The 23,018-nt window shown below is 39.7% G+C and overlaps 1 protein-coding gene across 1 annotated transcript; it reads left to right on the plus strand.

Annotated features, from left to right (window-relative positions):
- Positions 1-733: 733 nt before the first annotated feature.
- LOC135467941 (F-box/WD repeat-containing protein 7-like) lies at positions 734-15,646 on the plus strand. Its single transcript, XM_064745879.1, has 12 exons — positions 734-977; positions 2,224-2,387; positions 2,819-2,943; positions 4,238-4,390; positions 5,070-5,188; positions 7,790-7,944; positions 8,612-8,684; positions 9,656-9,767; positions 10,683-10,807; positions 11,454-11,529; positions 13,590-13,705; positions 14,921-15,646. The coding sequence occupies exons 2-12, from the start codon at positions 2,239-2,241 to the stop codon at positions 15,047-15,049; spliced, it is 1,332 nt and encodes a 443-aa protein (XP_064601949.1). The 5' UTR covers positions 734-977; positions 2,224-2,238; the 3' UTR covers positions 15,050-15,646.
- Positions 15,647-23,018: the final 7,372 nt, after the last annotated feature.

Consider the following 23,018-nt stretch of genomic DNA (forward strand, 5'->3'; position numbering starts at 1 on the left):
TGCACGCCTTATAAAAATGGTTCCATATCGAATCTTGAAGACATAAATCTTCGATTCCATAGTCATACGGTAAAGAACCTGTAATGGTTCTATGTAGCACTTTATATCTGAGCGTGTGTATATATATACTGCGTACATGTCGCTCTATATTCAGAACATTTCTTGCAATTATGTAATCATTAAACAAAATCAGCTTGAAAGTATGTGTGTTTATGCACATTATAAACTATTATCATGGTTTTTATTCAATGCGTACCATTATGGCAACCTGCCCCAACCCAATAGCCCATGTTTATCTACATGTATAGCTTACTGGTACCCCCCCCCCCCCCCCTCCCACACACACACACTCCCCACGCACACAAGCACTTCAGGAGGTCACTTTAAAAACGTTTAATATCAACTCATATCAAGCCACGGTGGTGTTACTTTGGCTATATAATCTGTTGAATCTGTATTGACTTACCCTCAAAGACTGAGTCAGGGTTTCCACACTGAGATTACTTTTCTGATGCTCTTTTCCCATCGGACTAACATAGGTTTCAATGTAAAACGCGTGTTACAAAAACTTAAGGAAACATAAACGGAAAGGGCTATTATAAAATTTTCACACTACTTTCTCCTCCTGAAAGACACAAAACAACGATGTCATAACATCAGTACATCAGAGTTGAAGTCCGATTCCGGATGTGAAGGGGATCTGTTTTATCTCACCCAAGGCACCAGCACGGAGACAGAGACGGCGTCGCTGGTTACCAAAGTTTTATGTTTTCATTTGTTGTAAGATGATATTAGAAGTGTGAACTTGAAGTGAAAAGTGTGAGAAGCTAGATCTTAACCAAACAATGATGTGACGAGCATTCACAAACTCGCTTCAAATGTGTTACTGCTGACAAGTCGTGTTTTTGTTCAGGTCGACGAACAGAACAACGAAAAATGCGCCCCATATCGACCGTGTATGAATAATCTAGACTAGGGTAAATATGTATGTCAAGATGCTTAGCTTGACATGGGAGAAAAAAAATTAGAAAAACAGTTATTTTTTCTCATTGTTCTTTTCATTTGTGCTGGCTTGGGATGGTTGGGCAAGATATTACTATATGGATCAACTGAATTTATTCAGATTGGGCTAGCCTAAACACATGTAACCTATGAAGACGGTTACAGACAGGTGTATAGTCGGAATTTTTTTGTGTCTAAATTTTAGCCTTAAGTCTGATATTTATTACCTGTCCGAGTACACTGACTGATGGTTGAGGACTATTTGGACATACACCATATTCATGGCTGCTTAACCCACAGTCCTCCAGCAACAATGTAGTCTCAGTGGTGGGGGCTGGCTGAACAGGTAGCAGGCTGAAGAACCACTCCACTTCTAGCTGGTCAAATCCACATTGTAACATCTCTTCTTCCAATTGTCACACAAAATTTTGTAATGATGTCAGTGCTCTTGGACTAAATTATAACAATATCTGCTGTAAGTTATAGTTAAAAAAATTCAGAATAACTGGTGTATAGTACATGTGTGTAGGCCTTAGCCTAGACTGAGACAGTCATAAATTTGGGGTACTTGCCACTTGAACTTGAGAGAAGGTCAGTGAAAGTAATGTAAAAGTCTTTTCAACTTTGGGCGACTTCAAGAAAATCTTTCAAAATTTCAAAAAATCTTCAAGCCTCTATATCTCTCCTCTTAGAGAGGATATCTAACAGATTTAGCAGTTTCCTTGGTCTGATATACTGTAAAGCATGACATGTTATCTTTAAGGTAGGTCATTTGAGCTTCTGATCATCAATAACATTACCAAAATCTTTCTCTGGCAAAACCTCACTGGTGTCAGTTGTTGATACTGAGCCAGCAAAGAAAATTACATGGGAATGACTGCAGCAAGCATTCTGGAAATATTAGAAATAAGTTCCCTAATGCTTTGAGCTGTCAGAATAATACATGTGGCCATGTCAAAGTGCAAAATAAAAACAGCTATAATTTTGTTGAAAATGGTTAAGCCAAATCTTGAACTTGATCTGTAACTTGTACTTGTAAAAAAAAAAAAATGTCCAGAAAGCTATTTTCTCTCAGAAAGTTGAAAGGTCACTTGTATCCTTAAACCTGTATATTCTTGGGTATAAAACTATCAACAATCCTATGTATTTATAAGTATTCATATATATGCATTTCAGTACACGATTAAAAAATATATATACACATTTTCTTTTTAATTTCAGAAAACAAATTTCTTCATGGCTTATGAAGCAAAAATGGACTTTGTGCATTATCTTCCTCATGAACTTACTCTCAAAATTTTGTTTTACTTGACGCCCTCTGAATTGAGTAAGTTTTCTGCATGCTGTTTTGCTTGGAGAGAAATTGCTAACACTGATTCCTTGTGGTAAGTTTTAACCTTCAGTTATATTAGTACGAGAAAAATTAAAGATGTAAATGATCTGCATCAAATGGAAATATTAATACATGACTATTTAATAAATTTTCTTTTTACCTATATGATTTTGCCTGAAGCTACACTTACATATGCAATCCACTTTGGACAAAGAGGTTGATGAAAAAGGGTAAAGCTCAGCCCTAACATTTTGTAAGTGCAGTACCGTTCATGTTAAAAAAAAAGGTTGATACTGTATTTGTATTTGAATTACATGAAATAAATGGTGGATGTAAGGGAAATTCTCTGTCACTACATGGCAATATCAAGTTCGGGCAGATCTCTATTTTTTCAATTCTGGCAGGCTGCTTCATTGCACAAATGGGTCAGTAAACCAGATGCCATTAACATAAACGTGCATGTTGTACCGTTCTGTTTGCCAGGCTTCACCACTGTATGTGTCATGGGTGGTTACATTATGGGATATCAGGACAGATCCTCAGAGAGACATCCCTGTTTCCCAAGGAGACAAATGTATCAGGAAATTCCCCTGTCTTTTATCTTTGGGGTATGTCAAGAGGAAGTACAACCAGAAACTGATACTTAAAAACCTAATAGCTATATACATGTTTTATTTCCAGTGTCATCTCTTATTTTGGCTTTTAAAACCATGCATGTACATATAGTGTTTTATGTTGGGAGATTTGAAGTATGCACCAAGAGGTCCAGCTTGGAGTAGAAAAAACAAAATGTATCATTGGTTTGGCCTGCTATGTTAAAGGCAGGAATAAGTTCGGCAACTTTCCCATTTTGTATTTTCCCATAGTGTTGATCGGGATACTAACAGAAAGGCAAATGACTTTGTTTTGTCCTGATGACCACTAATGACCTCAAGTGACCAATGAGATTCATGACAGTCACCAATCCTACAATATTCCTCCACACCTGTTTGGCTCAGCGGACACATTTTCTACCCCTAAGGGGTATCCAAACAGACAAAGGCTGGAAATATTAATAAAAGTGTGTATCATGGCGTACACATTTTGAAGCTCCAGGCTAGAATAGAGGATGACTTCATACTCCAGCCATGCCATAATCAGTATATATCAGGACAGTGCTGCTGTTGTGCGTTATGACAATTTTGGCTTTCATCATGCATATTGCCTTTTGTCTGCTCTGTTTTGCTTGATAATGCACAGGGCCACAAAAGATTGTTTGATGCATAATTCACAGTCATTAAACGGTATGATATGAAGAGATCCCATTGTACCTTGGTTTGACCTGTTATTATAATATTACATAACAAGCCTGATTCAACATCATATCTATGCCGCTAATGTCATGTGTCATGAAAACCGAACGGGTCTGGCCGAATAGGGGCGTATATGGGAAATAGACCGAATGGGGCGGGTGTATACTGTAGAGACACCATTCACCGGACTCAGGGCACTTCAAGGGTGTACACAGAGTTCTGAGCAAGATCAACGATGACTAAATGTCTGAAAAAATCCAACAGTTGATAGAAAATGTGCATAATATAGAGGGGTTATTAACTTTTATAGAGGGGTATAAAAGTACCCCCAAAATGAATTCCAGAGCATAATTTTCTTCATTTTGCGTCAATCTTTGTTTTATAGTTGCTTTTCATGTATCCTTTAAATGGCTGCCATGGTGCTTTTAGCAACAAGTAGCCATATAAGTGTCTATGTCAGTTTACATGCACATATGTAGTTGTTACAATGTATGATAATTTTCACATACTAAGTTATCAGTACATACTTAACTTTATGGTAGATACATTTTTGAGGTATCAGCCCTTGTAGTGGTAATGTTGTAATTTTATGTTGTGTCTTTCTATCCAGTACCAGAGACAACTCGATTAAAGCCAATATGTAAGTGGAAACATATCTTCCTCCGCATGACTCATCTGTCGCAGAATTGGGCAAAGGGACGCTACTCTGTCGCCCCAATTCTGCGTGGGCACAAAGAGAAAGTCACAGCAATGGATTGCAATGGTTGAGTAGAATTTCAGTTCTGTGGCTTTTTCTATCTTTGGTTTGTAGTGGTTAGAAATCTATTATTTAACATGCATGCAGTAGACCAAGCAGTGTACACAGTGCATAATCACATGCTTTACGTAGTTTCTTTCCATTCTACATTATTGATAGGGTTCAAGCATGTGATCTTTACTGTTATTGTCACTTGATTCTTTTTATTGCACTGTTGGTTCAAGAAAGGGAAATGAATGCATTCAATGTCACATGGCTACACTTCAGAAACTTAGTGTGTTGTTAAATGAAATGCAGGGAAGGAAAAAAATTTTTGTGAATCTAGATCTTAACAGATAATATTTCACTAGTTGAGTCTAAGATAATACAGCTCACTAAGGTTCTAGCTTGTTTGCATTTACTGTTGTGAAGATTGTCAAGTACTCAGGAATGTTTGATTCTGATTTATCCCAGTTGCCAACACTACCTCAATTCCCTCATTACCCATCCCTCAATACCCATCCACACTTCCTGAGAATGTTGCTTATGTTGTATATTAAATGCTAAGAACTCCAGTTGTTGTTTTATCATTAGGCCTGTGCATCAAAAGCAGCCAGTCAAATTAAGTAGTAATTCACTGGGTTGGTGATTACTATATGTGACCCTAATTCATTAATTTATAATGATGTTTCCTGTATATTTTTAGGCCGGACATTGGTCAGTGGGAGTGAGGACAGATCTGTGTGTATCTGGGATGTTGCATCTTGTACATGTATACATAGACTAAATGTCCACTCTGACACAGTTACTGCCATCAAATTGAAAGTAAGTTTGTCTTCAAGATTTTGGACATCTCAGTATGCTTAAGAACAGCTGTACCAGCTATGTGGTACCTTCCCCTAGCTGGGGCCCATGCTGTATTGACCAATGTACCAGATATGTGGTACCTTTCCCTTGCAGTATGGAGACTGGGGCCCATGCTGTATTGACCAATGTACCAGATATGTGGTACCTTTCCCTTGCAGTATGGGGACTGGGGCCCATGCTGTATTGACCAATGTACCAGATATGTGGTACCTTTCCCTTGCAGTATGGAGACTGGGGCCCATGCTGAATTGACCAGTGTACCAGCTATGTGGTACCTTTCCCTTGCAGTATGGAGACTGGGGCCCATGCTGAACTGACCAGTTTACCAGCTATGTGGTACCTTTCCCTTGCAGTATGGGGACTGGGGCCCATGCTGAACTGACCAGTTTACCAGCTATGTGGTACCTTTCCCTTGCAGTATGGAGACTGGGGCCCATGCTGAATTGACCAATGTACAAGCTATGTGGTACCTTTCCCTTGCAGTATGGGGACTGGGGCCCATGCTGAACTGACCAGTGTACCAGCTATGTGGTACCTTTCCCTTGCAGTATGGAGACTGGGACCCATGCTGAATTGACCAGTGTACCAGCTATGTGGTACCTTTCCCTTGCAGTATGGAGACTGGGACCCATGCTGAACTGACCAGTTTACCAGCTATGTGGTACCTTTCCCTTGCAGTATGGAGACTGGGACCCATGCTGAATTGACCAGTGTACCAGCTATGTGGTACCTTTCCCTTGCAGTATGGAGACTGGGGCCCATGCTGAACTGACCAGTTTACCAGCTATGTGGTACCTTTCCCTTGCAGTATGGAGACTGGGGCCCATGCTGAATTGACCAGTGTACCAGATATGTGGTACCTTTCCCTTGCAGTATGGGGACTGGGACCCATGCTGAACTGACCAGTTTACCAGCTATGTGGTACCTTTCCCTTGCAGTATGGAGACTGGGACCCATGCTGAATTGACCAGTGTACCAGCTATGTGGTACCTTTCCCTTGCAGTATGGAGACTGGGGCCCATGCTGAACTGACCAGTTTACCAGCTATGTGGTACCTTTCCCTTGCAGTATGGAGACTGGGGCCCATGCTGAATTGACCAGTGTACCAGCTATGTGGTACCTTTTCCTTGCAGTATGGAGACTGGGGCCCATGCTGAATTGACCAGTGTACCAGCTATGTGGTACCTTTCCCTTGCAGTATGGAGACTGGGGCCCATGCTGAACTGACCAGTTTACCAGCTATGTGGTACCTTTCCCTTGCAGTATGGAGACTGGGGCCCATGCTGAATTGACCAATGTACAAGCTATGTGGTACCTTTCCCTTGCAGTATGGGGACTGGGACCCATGCTGAATTGACCAGTGTACCAGCTATGTGGTACCTTTCCCTTGCAGTATGGAGACTGGGGCCCATGCTGAACTGACCAGTTTACCAGCTATGTGGTAGGCCTACCTTTCCCTTGCAGTATGGAGACTGGGGCCCATGCTGAATTGACCAATGTACAAGCTATGTGGTACCTTTCCCTTGCAGTATGGGGACTGGGGTCCATACTGAATTGACCAATGTACAAAATATACATAATTAGTTTGCCCATGAAACATAATTGCAAAGGCCATCCCAAATTAATAGGTGGGAAAGATTCCTCATCCATTAAGGTGTTGAACTCTAGAATTGTTTATGTGTTTATTTCCTCAATCTACATATGACATTGTAAATATGCTTAACATTTTCAACTAAAACATAATTGCGGTCAAAAATGTATATAGCTAAATGGTAAAATTAGAAAGAAGCAAAATGTTATCTCATCCAATAATAGTTCACTCAAGATTATACATCAGAAGGCCTCTGGGGTACATCATTGCCCTTCACCAGCTAAAAGACAAATATTCAACCTAACCAGTAACTTCATTGGTCAGGGACTGTTGCTTGTGGGAAAATTAGTGGTTTAGCTGAATGATTGAGCCATTGGCAGCTGAAGAAGGAAAATAATGCATGCTCCAACTAACTGACCTTTTATAATGTACAAACCTGTATACTCACCACGGAGAACTAACCACTGACAACTATCACTAATAACACGACCAGCACAGCCTGATCATTTGGAATGCTACTTTTCGTCGTCCTTTTCTCATGCATGTATAACATGTGTTTGCAATTTTGACAAATAGCTCTTGTTTTGAACACAGATTTATTTATTTATTTATTTGATTGGTGTTTTACACCATACTATTTCACTTATACGACGACGGCAAGTATTATGGTGGGAGGAAACCAGGGGAAACCCACGACCATCCGCAGGTTGCTGCCAGACCTTCCCACATACAGTCAGAGAAGCCAGCATTAGCTGGACTTGAACTCACAGCGACCGCATTGGTGAGAGGCTCCTGGGTCATTACGCTGCGCTAGCGCACTAACCAACTGAGCCACGGAGGCCCCCAACACAGATTTAGGTTGATCACGAATGTTATGAAAGATAGAGTATGTACATGGAGTGTTCGTGTACGTAGATCTTATACATCAATGTGGCAAACTGAATATGTTAATGATTGCTTGTTTACAGCGCAATCTGTTAGTGACTGGATGTGCAGACACGGCTATCAGGGTGTTTGATGTGACCAAAGGGGAACAACTCTTCACTCTACAGGGTCATTCAGATAGTGTGGACAGACTGATATTAATGGGGGAAGACATTCTAGTGAGTCAAGGAGCAGACAGGTCAGGAAATACATGTGCATTATTTGTTCATACACTGAAATACATACAATATAATTAATGACCTAACATGTGGATTTAATCATTGACATACTAGAATTTTTTTTACATAAGAGAGATAAAGTAATTTTTGTGAAAGTTTTAAGAATAAGTGTAATAATAAAGGCTGTATTTATTATCCCATTCTTTCACAAAATGCAAGGAATATTACTTTGGTACTGTCTGTTTGTCTGTCAGTCCATCCATCAGTTTGTCAAGCATTGGTTTCAGAGCAAATATTTCTACAAATATAATCTAGTTTTGATAAAGTCGTGTGTTCAGGTGAAATGGAACCTCAGATGAAATTTAAGAAAAACGCTAGATCTGTGTACAAGGTGTGCATATTTACTGAAATCTGTGTTTCTCATAGGTCGTTGGTTTATGTGCATTAACTTCGGCAAACATTGTGTGATTTGGAAAATATTTTATGTGCCGATTTCCTTTGTTGTCTCTCCCTCTAATCAGTGTCAAAATCCAGCCTAATCCTTGCTAAAGTTTTAAATGCTTTTCGCATATACACTTTTTCAAACCCTTCCACAAGTTTTTTTTAAAACTTAAAGTGAAGTAAGTACAAGATAAGATTTGCCTCAAGTGAACTGGTACTGTTAAAATTTTTATTTCCTCCATCCAGGACTGTGCGAGTGTGGTCACTTGGAATGAGGAAATTGAAACATCTTCTCAGGGGACATACAGATGATATTGAGGTAAACACACACATGTTCGCAGAGGGCACACAGATGATATTGAGGTAAACACACATGTTCTCAGAGTACACACAAATGATATTGAAGTAAACACACATGTTCTCAGGGGCACACGGGATATTGAGGTAAACACACACCTGTTCTCAGGGCACACAGATGATATTGAGGTAAACACACACCTGTTCTCAGGGCACACAGATGATATTGAGGTAAACACACACATGTTATAAGGCTGCACACAGGTGATATTGAGGTAAACATGCACACATGGTCTCGGGGGAACACAGATGATATTGAGGTAAACACACACATGTTATAAGGCTGCACACAGGTGATATTGAGGTAAACATGCACACATGGTCTCAGGGGAACACAGATGATATTGAGGTAAACACACACATGTTCTAAGGCTGCACACAGGTGATATTGAGGTAAACATGCACACATGGTCTCAGGGGAACACAGATGATATTGAGGTAAACACACTTGTTCTCAGGGACACACAGATGATATTAAGGGAAACACACATGTTCTCAGGCTGCACACAGGTGATATTAAGGTAAGCATGCACACATGATCTCAGGGGATACACAGATGATATTGAGGTAAACACGCATGTTCTTAGGGGATACACAGGTGATATTGAGGTAAACACACATGTTCTCAAGGAATACACAGATGATATTGAGGTAAACACACATGTTCTCAGGGGACACCGATGATATTGAGGTAACACACATGTTCTCAGGGGGAACACAGGTGATATTGAGGTAAACGCACGTGTTCCCAGGAGACATACAGATGATATTGAGGTAAACGCACGTTCTCAGGGGACATACAGGGGAAATTGAGGTAAATACGCATGTTCTCAGGGAATGCACAGATGACATTGAGGTAAACACACGCGTTCTCATGGGGCAGATTGTCAGATAGCCACTGATATCAACGTGTACCTTGTCTTCTTTGCCCAGTGTATATGGGAGCACGGTAGTCATGTGATCACAGGATCATGGGATAAATCATTGATTATGTGGGATGTGGTGAAAGGTCATCGTCTGCTCACATTTACTGGACACACAGAAGGTGAGTGGCTTCAGTTCAGAGCAAACTGGATCATGCTGGAAATAGTGAAACATAAAACTCTATAGTCCGACAAGGTTCTGGAGTATACGTACAGTAGTACAGGCTAAAAGCTAAATTACCAGGTGGAAAATGGCTTGAGGGATATGAATGGAAACCATGCAGTTATCTACATGTACATAATGCTGACATTTAACACCTTACCTTTAAAAGAGAGAAAGAGAAAGGGTAACCATCAAGGTATTTCACTGAATTTAAATACTGAAACATGCTCAAATGCCAGATTATTTTCGTAGACATGCTAAAACATTGTTTTCACGATATCAATTACCTGTGGCCTAAATAAGACTGTTTTGGTATGCTAGAATTGCCCAGGGGAGAGAAAACACGATAAGATATCTTCAGCCAAGTTGGACATATCATTTTCTAGAGGAAAATCTGCCTAAACCTACTCTTGCAAGCAGGAATTGCTATTGAACTTACAGGGTCATTAATTTAATAGACACTGTATATGTGAAACGTTGTAAGCCATAAAACCCCAATCAAGTAAATAAAATAAGACTTCCTATTAAAGAAGCGAAGAGTTACATCAATTACCTAATTGTCATTCATGGAAACCAATGTGCTTACATGGGCTGATATTAGCTTGCTGTCTGGTGCTGTAAAGTTACAGACTAGGAGAAGGCAGGGTGCACACTGTAAAAAATACAGATATTAAGATAAATATGGTGTCCAATGAAGTAAATCTAAGTGGTGCAGATACTGAATCTGGGTACATGTTTTGTGGGGTTTTTTGGGGTTTTTTTCTGTCCTTTTTTGGTTCTTACACTATTTATTGCTTTTTTATGTCTTTTTCTTTTGTGAAAAAACTAAAATCAGTTGATTCCAATCAATGACCTAGTTAAGATTTTGTTTTAGTGATTAGTTGCTGTCAGTTTGATGACAAAAAGATTGTCAGTGGTAGTGCTGATCAAACCCTGCGAATCTGGTGTCCCAGGACTGGCCAGTGCCTCAAGGAACTGAGTGGACACACTGGAGAAGTCGTGAGTACTCATCACATGTATCAAGAGGACAGAATTAGATGTTATGATATAAAGAGTATGGTGTAAACTACCAATGAAATAGATAAATAAATGAACTCAATTTTCTCCAGAACTGTAAAGACAAAAACTTAAAGGTCAAACATACCTCTTGCTAACATACATGTACTTGTACAATTCAACCAGCAATATATGTCCGTGAATAAATGACCAACACCTGGCCCTGGTTTAACGAAGTGCATTTTAAGCTAAGTAAGCCCTTAACTACTATGACAGTATATGTTGTAGTGGTATGAAGTACACTTGATTAAGGGCTACTTAATGACTTTGCTCCATGGTCCTGATCCCAGGGGCCAGTTTCATGAAACTCACTAAGCTAAGTATGCCCTTAACTATCTTAACAACGGTAGTTGTTGAGATATAAAGTGCACTTAGCTGAGGGCTACTTAACAGTATCAAGTATGAAACTGACCCAAGGTTATATGTAATAGAAAGCACCTCCATGAAGTGATCACTTTTTTATGCATTTTTTTCTTGTACACTCTTTCCAGCTTCATTACATGTTATAATATGTATGGGTATTTAAGATTTGCAGTTTCTTATCTTAGTTATTACTCTGCTCCTGATAGGAGGTCTTTTTTGATTTCAGTACTGCCTGAAGTACAATGATCAGGTGATTGTGTCTGGCTCGTCAGATAGTGTCATCATCATCTGGTCTCTAGCAGGTAAGACAAACTTACCATGATCTGGTGAGCGTGTCTGGCTGGTCAGATAGTGTCATCATCATCTGGTCTCTAACAGATAAGACAAACTTACCATGATCTGGTGAGGGTGTCTGGCTGGTCAGATAGTGTCATCATCATCTGGTCTCTAGCAGATAAGACAAACTTACCATGATCTGGTGAGGGTGTCTGGCTGGTCAGATAGTGTCATCATCATCTGGTCTCTAGCAGATAAGACAAACTTACCATGATCTGGTGAGGGTGTCTGGCTGGTCAGATAGTGTCATCATCATCTGGTCTCTAGCAGATAAGACAAACTTACAACGATCAGGTGATTGTGTCTGGCTCGTCAGATAGTGTCATCATCATCTGGTCTCTAGCAGGTAAGACAAACTTACCATGATCTGGTGAGGGTGTCTGGCTGGTCAGATAGTGTCATCATCATCTGGTCTCTAGCAGATAAGACAAACTTACAACGATCAGGTGATTGTGTCTGGCTCGTCAGATAGTGTCATCATCATCTGGCCTCTAGCAGGTAAGACAAACTTACAATGATCAGGTGATTGTGTCTGGCTCGTCAGATAGTGCCATCATCATCTGGCCTCTAGCAGGTAAGACAGTGTTATCATCATCTGGTCTGTAGCAGGTAAGACAAACTTACAATGATCAAGTGAACATGCCTGGCTCGTCAGATAGTTTCACTATCCTCTGGTCTATAACAGCTAAGACAAACGTACAATGATTAGGTGATTGTGTCTGGCTCGTCAGATAGTGTCATCATCCTCTGGTCTGTGGCAGATAAGACCAACTTACAATGATCAGGTGAGCGTGTCATGCTCGTCAGATAGTGTCATCATCATCTGGCCTATAACAGTTAAGACAGTGTTATCATCATCTGGTCTGTACCAGGTAAACCAGTGTTATCATCATCATGTGGTGTATAGCAGGTAAGACAAACTTACAATGATCAGGTGAGCGTGTCATGCTCGTCAGATAGTGTCATCATCATCTGGCCTATAACAGTTAAGACAGTGTTATCATCATCTGGTCTGTACCAGGTAAACCAGTGTTATCATCATCATGTGGTGTATAGCAGGTAAGACAAACTTACAATGATCAGGTGAGCGTGTCTGGCTGGTCAGATAGTGTCATCATCATGTGGTGTATAGCAGGTAAGACAAACTTACAATGATCAGGTGAGCGTGTCTGGCTGGTCAGATAGTTTAATCATCAACTGGTCTATAGCAGGTAAGACAAACTTACAATGATCTGGTGAGCATGCCTGGCTCCCCAGTTGGTGTCATCATCATGTGGTGTATAGCAGGTAAGACAAACTTACAATGATCAGGTGAGCATGCCTGGCTCCCCAGTTGGTGTCATCATCATGTGGTGTATAGCAGGTAAGACAAACTTACAATGATCAAGTGAGGGTGTCTGGCTCGTCAGATAGTGTCATCATCATCTGGTTTATAACCGGTAAGACAGACTTACAATGATCAGGTGAGAGTGTCATGCTCGTCAGATAGTGTCATCATCATCTGGCCTATAACAGTTAAGACAGTGTTATCATCATCTGGTCTGTACCAGGTAAGACAAACTTACAGTGATCAGGTGAGGGTGCCTGGCTCCTCAGATAGTGTCATCACCATGACAATTTGTCACCATATTGTTAACATTATTCTAGTTTTATTTAATACTTTGGTGTAGATTTTTGAATACTGTAACAAATTTACATATTGGAAAGTTTAGCTTTGACAACATTTTAATCTTCGTACTTTTGATAATATTTTTTCAGCACTAATACAAGCAAATCTGACTGTTACGTGTACAAGTACGTTCATAAATGAGACTTGTTCATATTTGTCTTGCTGTGAGTTGTGTCCACATAAGTCCATAGCATTGTAGAGCTAAGAGGTTGCCATATGTCAAATGGTGGGTCTATTCCAGTGCATGTCTAGAGTGTAATCCTGTAATGTTGCAGAAGTAGAGATCAGTCAGACATTCAGTTTGGATTATGATTCATACTGCAGTGCTAACATGTCTGATGTATGTGTATCCCTCAGGACATCTATGCCACACCCTTCACGGTCACCTGGGTGTGGTACGCTGTCTTCATCTCACCCCCCACAGGCTAGTCAGTGGTGGAGATCAGAAGAAAATTATCGTCTGGGATTACAAGGTATAATATTGACCTGCAGATATGAGCTAGATTACATATTACTAGTTCACAAATATTCTGCTGATTATAATATGAGTAGAAGCCTTGCGGATCCTTTTGAAGAAACTCTAGTTTAGCATAATTTTTTTCAGAAGTGATTGATGTCTATAGCTTCACAGTGAACAGATACTGACATTGGTTGTTCCTCGTTTATGGCATGTGTGTACATGTAGTCACTAGACTGAAGTAGGGTGATGAGTATTAAGTATTCTTTTGTTCTGTCCAAAGACAAGAAGTCATGTGGCCATCATGTGGATTGCTGACGTTTTTATAAGAATCATCTGTACAAGTTAGCCAGCAGTTTATCAGGATTTCCCAGGAGGTGTTTCTTGTTCCTTAGTAAAAAAAAAGAGGTATACAAACGTGATGAATGTTGCCTCTCTTTTGTAGACCTCCACTGAATATTTCAGTATATTCAACATCACCTGATGCTGAGAGTTCCATAATCTCTACAGCTGTATGCCAAAACTGTCACATTATGTTAATGTCAACCTGTTTTCGTGATTAGAATAACTATATGGAAGCTCTTATTTTTTTGTCTATGCAATAGAATAACCATGTCGAAGCTCATATTATTTTGTCTACAATAAAATAACCTTGAGAAAGCTCATATTATTTTGTCTACAGTAAAATAACCTTGAGAAAGCTCTTATTATTTTGTCTACAATAAAATAACCTTGAGAAAGCTCTTATTATTTTATACAAGAGAAGCTATTATTTTGTCTATACAAGAGAAGCTATTATATTTCAAAGTGCTTATGTATTGTTTTTGTGTTGTCTTTTCCTTTATTTTTTTTTTTTCATGCTGGCTGGTTTGAATCTGGCTTCAGTACATTTTTTTTCCAGTCAGACTGGAAAAAGTCTACAAGGCCTTCAACCCCTTTGCATGTTGTTTCAACGTGCATTCATCAGATTTTTTCACACCATATGGTCCACGAGTCCATCTTTGGGCCATGGTATAAAAATATAACATATCAGTTACCCCCAAAAATAAAATTATGAACACTTATCGTTAACCTCGAAAATAAAAATTGACATTAGCATTAAATTAAACCAAGAAATGAAATTTGAAAACCATTGGTGCTAATTTTTATGTTCTATGTATTTATTTAACAATAGATATTCAAAAGTTGAAAGACCAATGATTAACTCAACATGTTTTATATCTTTCAACAGGAAGGTAAACTGCTAAATGTAGTCCATCGTCAGCCAACCAAACTGCACCTGATGTGGATAAATGACACTAAACTGATAACAGCTTCTCCAGAAAAACCTGGCACAGTTACAATCCTCAGTTACTGGTGAGGTGGATTGTATGTGGGAAAGGCCTTGCAGTACATTGGATGCAGTCAAACCACAAGTACATTCACATGGAGAATTTAACCATGAACCCACATTTTCTGAACCGTTCAGACCTTCATTGTGTCTTTCAATTGTTTTCAAATGAAATTTTAACAGCTGGTCTTTAAGAGTCTAAATTTGTGTAAAATGTAGATAAATTATGAGTGTGTGTAATTTTATTTTGTACATTGTATTTTACTTCAACTTTTAAGGATGTAATCTTAATTTGTGGATGTGTATATGTACATTTGTGCCATGTCAGGCTTAATTGTATGTACCATTAATAATAATATGTAATAATGTAATATTGTTACAGGCGTGAATTTATGGTTCATGATATTTGTGAAATGGAAAATATATCGTACTCATATATATTTTGTTATCAATTTATGGTTGTTAAGTATTTTGAAGAATTGCATGTATGTTATCAGCATTTTATGAAAAGTTAATTACATTTGATTGTTAAATGTGCCAATTATATTCCAAGGCTTTTGTCGCCATGAAGGAAAATGTTGTGTTTGTATAAAGAGTGTATTTTATTTCAACGAATTAAAATTTGACTAAAACTCTGTTTAAATGTGTTTCTTGTATAAGAAATATGCACAGATGAGTAAATCAGTTAAAGTGATAGATTTGTTACGTCATGAATGCAGTAAAATTCAAAGGATATCTCATGGCCTAAATGCGTGCAGTTCATTGATCAAACACTAATCATCCATGTGCCATTCTTATATGGGCCCCATATACGAGTGTGCGGAAGACAGGAGATCGGTACATTCAAGACAATCCTGCAGATATCATGCCTAATGCGGTAGGGTCTTGAATGTTCCCCTGTAAATAATATACTCCAGCTGGACTAACTGACATGTCAATATCACCCGCTGTGAGCGCTTCGCGGGAGATTTGTATGATCTATCCCCTTACTTCCGGTGTGTCTCAGTTAGCGAGTATCTGTAATTATTGAGAAGGTACGGTACCATTGGGCGATCACTTCAATCGGGTCAATCTGGTCCTTGGACAGACAATTTCAAGATTCAATAGATGTCATTGCTCGTGCGGCCTTGGCGACAAGAGGCGGTCAGTGGCGCTCCAGTGTACTGTCTTCAACAAATATATATATGGACTGCAAATCTGTAGGTGAACATTTTCGTCAGTAAGTTGCCAGATCTGGTTGTTTAGCCCGATTATCCCGGTTACTTCCCGTATAAGGAAAATATTCATTGATGTTCAACAACAATCAGCTTGATTCTTTGTAACTGTGTACACGGTTCATCAGCATTCAGTGGTGAAAGCATTTTACTTCACGTCGCATGTGCTACTGGTCACAGTGATCAATAATCACCTTTGCTCTTGTCAAGCTTGCACTAAATTTTTTATTTTCTACATCGTCCTGATTTTTAACTTAAACTGTGTGGGCGGAGGTTGATTTATTACAGGTGAGAATCATGCAGTGCACGTGGCCAGGTGTATATAGTCTACCGAAGAAACCTTCTGGCTTTATGCTGCAACAGGACCATCCGGAACTTGTCCAGAATCTGTGCATGTTTCACTGATCAAGAGTTCAAGGGAACCGTCGACAGAAACCATCCTGTATAAAAAAAATGAATGAATGAATGATCATACATGGCTTAACGCCACATCAGCAATATCGCATCCATATCGTGTATGGTCAAATTGTTTTAAATTGTTACCTGCATACGAGTTGGAGAAATGTTTGTCTCTGTTGCTCACCGTAACAATAACGTCCGCGCAGGTATACACATGTACTTTTTTGGTTTGAAATTCGAATCAGTCAGAAAAGAAACTGTATTCAAATGGCTGTAATTCCACCAAGAGCCAAGTCTTAAAAGGCGCTCGCTGTATGTGTTAACTGACATTCCACTCTGACCCAGTTGTAAACATGCCGGAAATGACTGTTATAATATGCCATAAAGGTTTTAGACAGATCTTGTCGTATATGCACCAGTAGGTTTGATTGTTCCAGATTTTGTCCTGTGTAACAGTAGCCTTGTTGGCTCAAGATTTTTCCCGGTGCATTGACAGGGCCTTTTGTTCCAGATCTTGTCGGATGCAATGTTAGGTTTCGATAGTAAATTCCTGATATGGGATCAAGATGGTGACCTCCGTGGGTAAATATAGAGCTAGAATAGTACTTCAGCCCTATTACTTCGTGAAATTGGGAATAAAACAGAGTCAAGCCGAGTAAAGTTCTCTCGATGTGGTTAATATTTAAAACAAAAGAGCAAACGTTCGTGATAAACGTTCGCTGTACACTGCCATCGGGTTGACATCTACTATATGGCTGTTCTTTAAAAACTGTATCTTATAGACGTATTTTTTACACGGTTTGCTTTGATCTAAACATTGAGCTTTTATTTCTGTATACATGTTGGTTGAACTTCAGTTTTCTTCGACGTTATCCAAAACAAAACAGACATATGCTGAACATAATGTACGCCTACATACATGTAGACGGGTGAAATTAACAGCGAATGAGTGCTGGCTGCCAAGGCAGAATTTCTCCGCTGTAAATTTCTTATCGCCGTTTTGCTCCGCCCTGTGCCGCTAAACGGAATTTACTGGGAGCGGGTAAACAGGACGTCTCCATCAATGCCTGTAGAGTTTATCTGATGGCATCTGGGAGCGAGGCTACGTTGTGCAAGCACCAGTTTCCCGGTGTCTCTCTGACAAATGGCACGGCTTGAGTGTGATTTATTGCGACTCGTCGAGACGCCCCGCTGTACGTACCGTCAGACTACAAACTTAATCTGGTAAACTTTGTGGGCTTATGTTTATAACTTCCCCATTACCTCTCCGCCTGATTTGTAGCTGGAGTCGTATACGATAAGCCTCCTCACACAGGCTCTATTGAACATCTTGGACCGTGACTGCCGAATACTTGCTAAATAATTGTAAATAGACAATATCTTTGATCTTGCGTGCTTATCTTAAATGTACATTCGCACGTGCATTGATTTACGTTGGAGAACCTGACAGCAACATTCTGAAGAACCAATGGTTTTCTAAATGACGTCTACTTTAGTGTGTGTGTGATCTTGTAGTTACCAAATTCAATCCAGCCTCGTATATAAGGTTGATTAGCTTAATGGTCTGAGTTAATTAGTGTCCTGTTAACTAATGATGTTAACCAGAATTCATTTTTTCTCATTTTTTTGTGCTACGGCAATCGTTTTAAAGATTGCAACCCAGCCGCATTTGTCATACGACAGAAGAAGACTATCTAAATGGATATCACTATTTGTCCTTTCGGCGCTTTTAAACTTTGCAAAATATAATCTAAACAGGAGAAGGTAGAACCTTCAGTCCTTGACACTTGGCTTGAGCAAGTAAAAACAAAGGTACTCTATGCAATCTACCATATCATTAGTACCAACACTCAGGTAATAGACAAGTTCTCAGGCCGTGCAAATGGTTGTTGGGTGACGAAGCTGTACACCAAATCGGCATCTACTCTGTTTACCAAGGCTCTACAAGAAGTACATGTACAGCCATTCAATTGCTCACGGAATCAACAAGCAAGGCACCCCATGTGAGATTAATATAACACGTATGCACACGGAATAAACAAGCAAGGCATCCCATGTGAGATTAATGTGTCACGTATGCTCACGCAATAAACAAGCAAGGCATCCCATGAGAGATTAATGTGTCACGTATGCTCACGCAATAAACAAGGCATCCCATGGGAGATTAATGTGTCACGTATGCTCACGCAATAAACAAGGCATCCCATGAGAGATTAATGTGTCACGTATGCTCACGCAATAAACAAGGCATCCCATGAGAGATTAATGTGTCACGTATGCTCACGCAATAAACAAGGCATCCCATGAGAGATTAATGTGTCACGTATGCTCACGCAATAAACTAGCAAGGCACACCATTTGAGATTAATGTAACCCGTAAGCACATGGAAGACGTTTCATGCTAGGTTATTGTTACATGGAATTTTGCGGAATAAAGGCAATCCGCGCATGAAACATGTATGTACATGGAATAAACGTGCAAGGCAATCCCTGTCAGAAACATGTATGCACACGGAATGAACGTGCAAGGCAATCCATGCCAGAAACATGCATGTACACGGAATAAACGTGCAGGGTAATCCATGCCAGAAACATGCATACATGGAATAAACGTGTATTGTATTCCCCGCCAGAAACGTGCATGCACACGATATAAGCAAGAAATTTTTCACTTGTTTAACGGAGGTCACGTGTAGAAGATTGAAGTCTTTGGAATAAATGACCGCGAGGTACCTGACAAATTCCCTTATATATCCGCAATCAAAGTAGCCAGAGTTGGAGTCGAACACTCGACCTCAGGTTAAGGGCCTGATAGTTACAGCGAGTCAGTACTTAAACGATCTGCGCGAACGAATGATTATTGCTTAAGGCCACATCGGTAATATTTCAGCCATGTCGTGGCGATTGTTCCAACGAGCGAGCACCCCGTTACATTGATATAAAATATATATGGACACGGAATCTGTGATTAAGCCATTTCACGTGGAAGACGTGCACATCACATTTCCATTTACATGCTAAATTGGGATGTGGCGCATGAGCCCTTAAGGACTAGAAACCATGCAGCACAGGATAGGGGATCTTAACATGAGCTCTATAGGACACGATCATATCAGAACATGAGCTCAGAATGTAAAAATGTGTTTCTTATTTGCAAATCCTGCAACATATTAGAAAATGCTTTTGTGCATGATACTGCCACTTGTCCCAAATTGAGATGTTATCAGGAATTAAAGAAACATTTATATTGTTACATTTATAAGTAATATTCATAAGTAATCATTTTGGTTTTGTTTCTGCATTTTGTTTCTTTCTAGACATGTTTTTGAAGAAGATACTGTCAGAGAAATGTCATTTTTCTATTTGTGTAGAAATCTCTAAAATGTTATTAAAGTATATTAATGTTTGATTTCATTTTTGACTTAAAACATATAATATATTTATATGAATCTCCCTTCTATCACACGCGCTGGCATACTTTGGTCTATAATTACTTTTTACTTTTAATGGAAGATATGCTGCTTTTAATGTTTATCTCAGCCTTTACGTTTTATTACACAAAGAGGATTTGGAAATCCAGAAAACACATTCCCGGACTTAAAACACATAGCTGTGGGCTCATGACCAAGATTAAAATAAAGGCTAAGGGCTCCCGTCCTACTAGGCTCCTGTCCGTTCACAACAAGATTCGTATAACACGAACTGACAAGACATACATTTATAAGGCATTAAGCATGTCACATTCATAAAACACTTCTGGACACATTTTGCATGTGAAAGGTATTAATGGCGTATTCATATAACACCTAAGGGCGGAGTATGAATATGCACATGTTCATGTGCAAGGAATTCCATACTACACTCCTATAACACATCTGAACACGGCGTATACGTGTATTCAAGGCCTTCTATAGTACACTCCTGTAACACACCTGAGCACGGCATATACGTGTATACAAGGCATTCTATACTACACTCCTATAACACATCTGAGCACGGCATATACGTGTATACAAGGCATTCTATACTACACTCCTATAACACATCTGAACACGGCGTATACGTGTATACAAGGCATTCTATACTACACTCCTGTAACACACCTGAGCACGGCGTATACGTGTATACAAGGCATTCTATACTACACTCCTATAACACATCTGAACACGGCGTATACGTGTATACAAGGCATTCTATAGTACACTCCTGTAACACACCTGAGCACGGCATATACGTGTATACAAGGCATTCTATACTACACTCCTATAACACATCTGAGCACGGCATATACGTGTATACAAGGCATTCTATACTACACTCCTATAACACATCTGAACACGGCGTATACGTGTATACAAGGCATTCTATACTACACTCCTGTAACACACCTGAGCACGGCGTATACGTGTATACAAGGCATTCTATACTACACTCCTATAACACATCTGAACACGGCGTATACGTGTATACAAGGCATTCTATACTACACTCCTATAACACATCTGAACACGGCGTATACGTGTATTCAAGGCATTCTATGCTACACTCTTATAACACACCTGAGCACGGCATATACGTGTATACAAGGCATTCTATACTACACTCCTATAACACATCTGAACACGGCATATACGAGTATACAAGGCATTCCATACCACACTCCTATAACACATTTGAACACGGCATATACGAGTATACAAGGCATTCCATGCTACACTCCTATAACACATCTGAACACGGCATATACGAGTATACAAGGCATTCTATGCTACACTCTTATAACACATCTGAACACGGCATATACGAGTATACAAGGCATTCCATACTACACTCCTATAACACATCTGAACGCGGCATATACGAGTATACAAGGCATTCCATACTACACTCCTATAACACATCTGAACACGGCATATACGAGTATACAAGGCATTCCATGCTACACTCCTATAACACATCTGAACATGGCATATACGAGTATACAAGGCATTCCATACTACACTCCTATAACACATCTGAACGCGGCATATACGAGTATACAAGGCATTCCATACCACACTGCTATAACACATTTGAACACGGCATATACGTGTGTACAAGGCATTCCATTCTACACACTTATAACACATCTGAGCACATTTGTATAACACATTTGAACACGGTATAGATATACGAGGTATTTCATACATAAGTTCTTTAACATACCTGAACCGTATACGTGAGCAGGGCTTTCCATACTACACCAGTATACAACATCAAATCATCCTATACCAGAGTCTTATAACGTATTCGTACACGGTTTTATGTATATCAAGAGATTCCACGCCGTAGTACTATAAACGCATCGACGCCACAAATGAGCAAATCAATTGACAGAATAGGCGATACGGGTCATGTCTACAGTTGTACAGTGGCCAATTTACTCCGTATAAACCGCACATAAAAACACAACATTCCTCTTTATCACATCTGTCTAGTCATTTGTTTCCTCGCATTTCAGCTCTAATTGCAAATGATGCCCGCGAGACCAACCGCTTTGAATACAACCCGAATCGCCGGGGAGCTATCTGGCTCATAGCCATCGGGCGATCAAGCGCGTTTGGTGACCAATTACTATCCCCTGGTGTCAGAAACCTGGAACCTGAGCATTCCGAACACGACACCAGCAGACTTCCTGTCACCACCAGTCCTTTGAAACGTAAGCCAACAAGAGGAAGTCTGGGAACACGGAGAGTATCCTCCACCATAAAGCGAATCTCGTCAGAGCATGGTACAGCATTTGTGGTTCAGCAAGGGGAGTGGATTATCATAACTATATTAGCACCATGTCTGATTGTTAGGCGGCTTTCATCTACCGGCACACGAGTTCCCGGTTCAACCCTTGTCTTAAACAAGTTATTTCAAAAGTGTTATAGCCCCTGATCATTTGTTTGGTCTTGGTGACAAAGTAGAACAATCTCGGCGCTCGTTGAGCCTTCTTCGAAATGCAAGTTCGTTACCGACTCCTGGGAGAGTTTGTGAACAAGTTCTATGTTTCTACTATCCCATAAATCTGACCACCATGGTTTCAGATTGACTTATGGCAAGTGACTGAGATAATAAAGCTTTAGTCTGAAATGTTTAATAACAACGGCACAGGGTGTTTCACTTTATTGCAAAATTTGTTATAGGTTGTGTGTTCAAATACTACTCAAGATGATAATCTCAACGCTTTAGTCATGCTAGTGCTTTTTAGTTTTAGATTGAGAGTGTTTTACCCAGTTGTATTAACATCGTCAACTTCAAACCATGGATATTATTCATGGTTAGAGCCATAGAACCTAAGTTCCCTTTGGTTGCAGTCGCTTAAGTGGATGATGAATATGCCTTAAATTTTACAAGGATCA

This window comes from Liolophura sinensis, chromosome 6 (assembly GCF_032854445.1).
Source record: "Liolophura sinensis isolate JHLJ2023 chromosome 6, CUHK_Ljap_v2, whole genome shotgun sequence".
Lineage (NCBI taxonomy): Eukaryota > Metazoa > Mollusca > Polyplacophora > Chitonida > Chitonidae > Liolophura > Liolophura sinensis.

What these genes read in the sequence shown, in the direction of transcription:
- LOC135467941 (XM_064745879.1), top strand. Translation starts at nt 2,239, where the DNA reads ATGGCTTATGAAGCAAAAATGGACTTTGTGCATTATCTTCCTCATGAA. An exon ending in CACAGCAATGGATTGCAATG is followed by an intron (nt 4,391 to 5,069) that starts GTTGAGTAGAAT and finishes GTATATTTTTAG; the next exon opens with GCCGGACATTGGTCAGTGGG. An exon ending in ATTTACTGGACACACAGAAG is followed by an intron (nt 9,768 to 10,682) that starts GTGAGTGGCTTC and finishes ATTTTGTTTTAG; the next exon opens with TGATTAGTTGCTGTCAGTTT.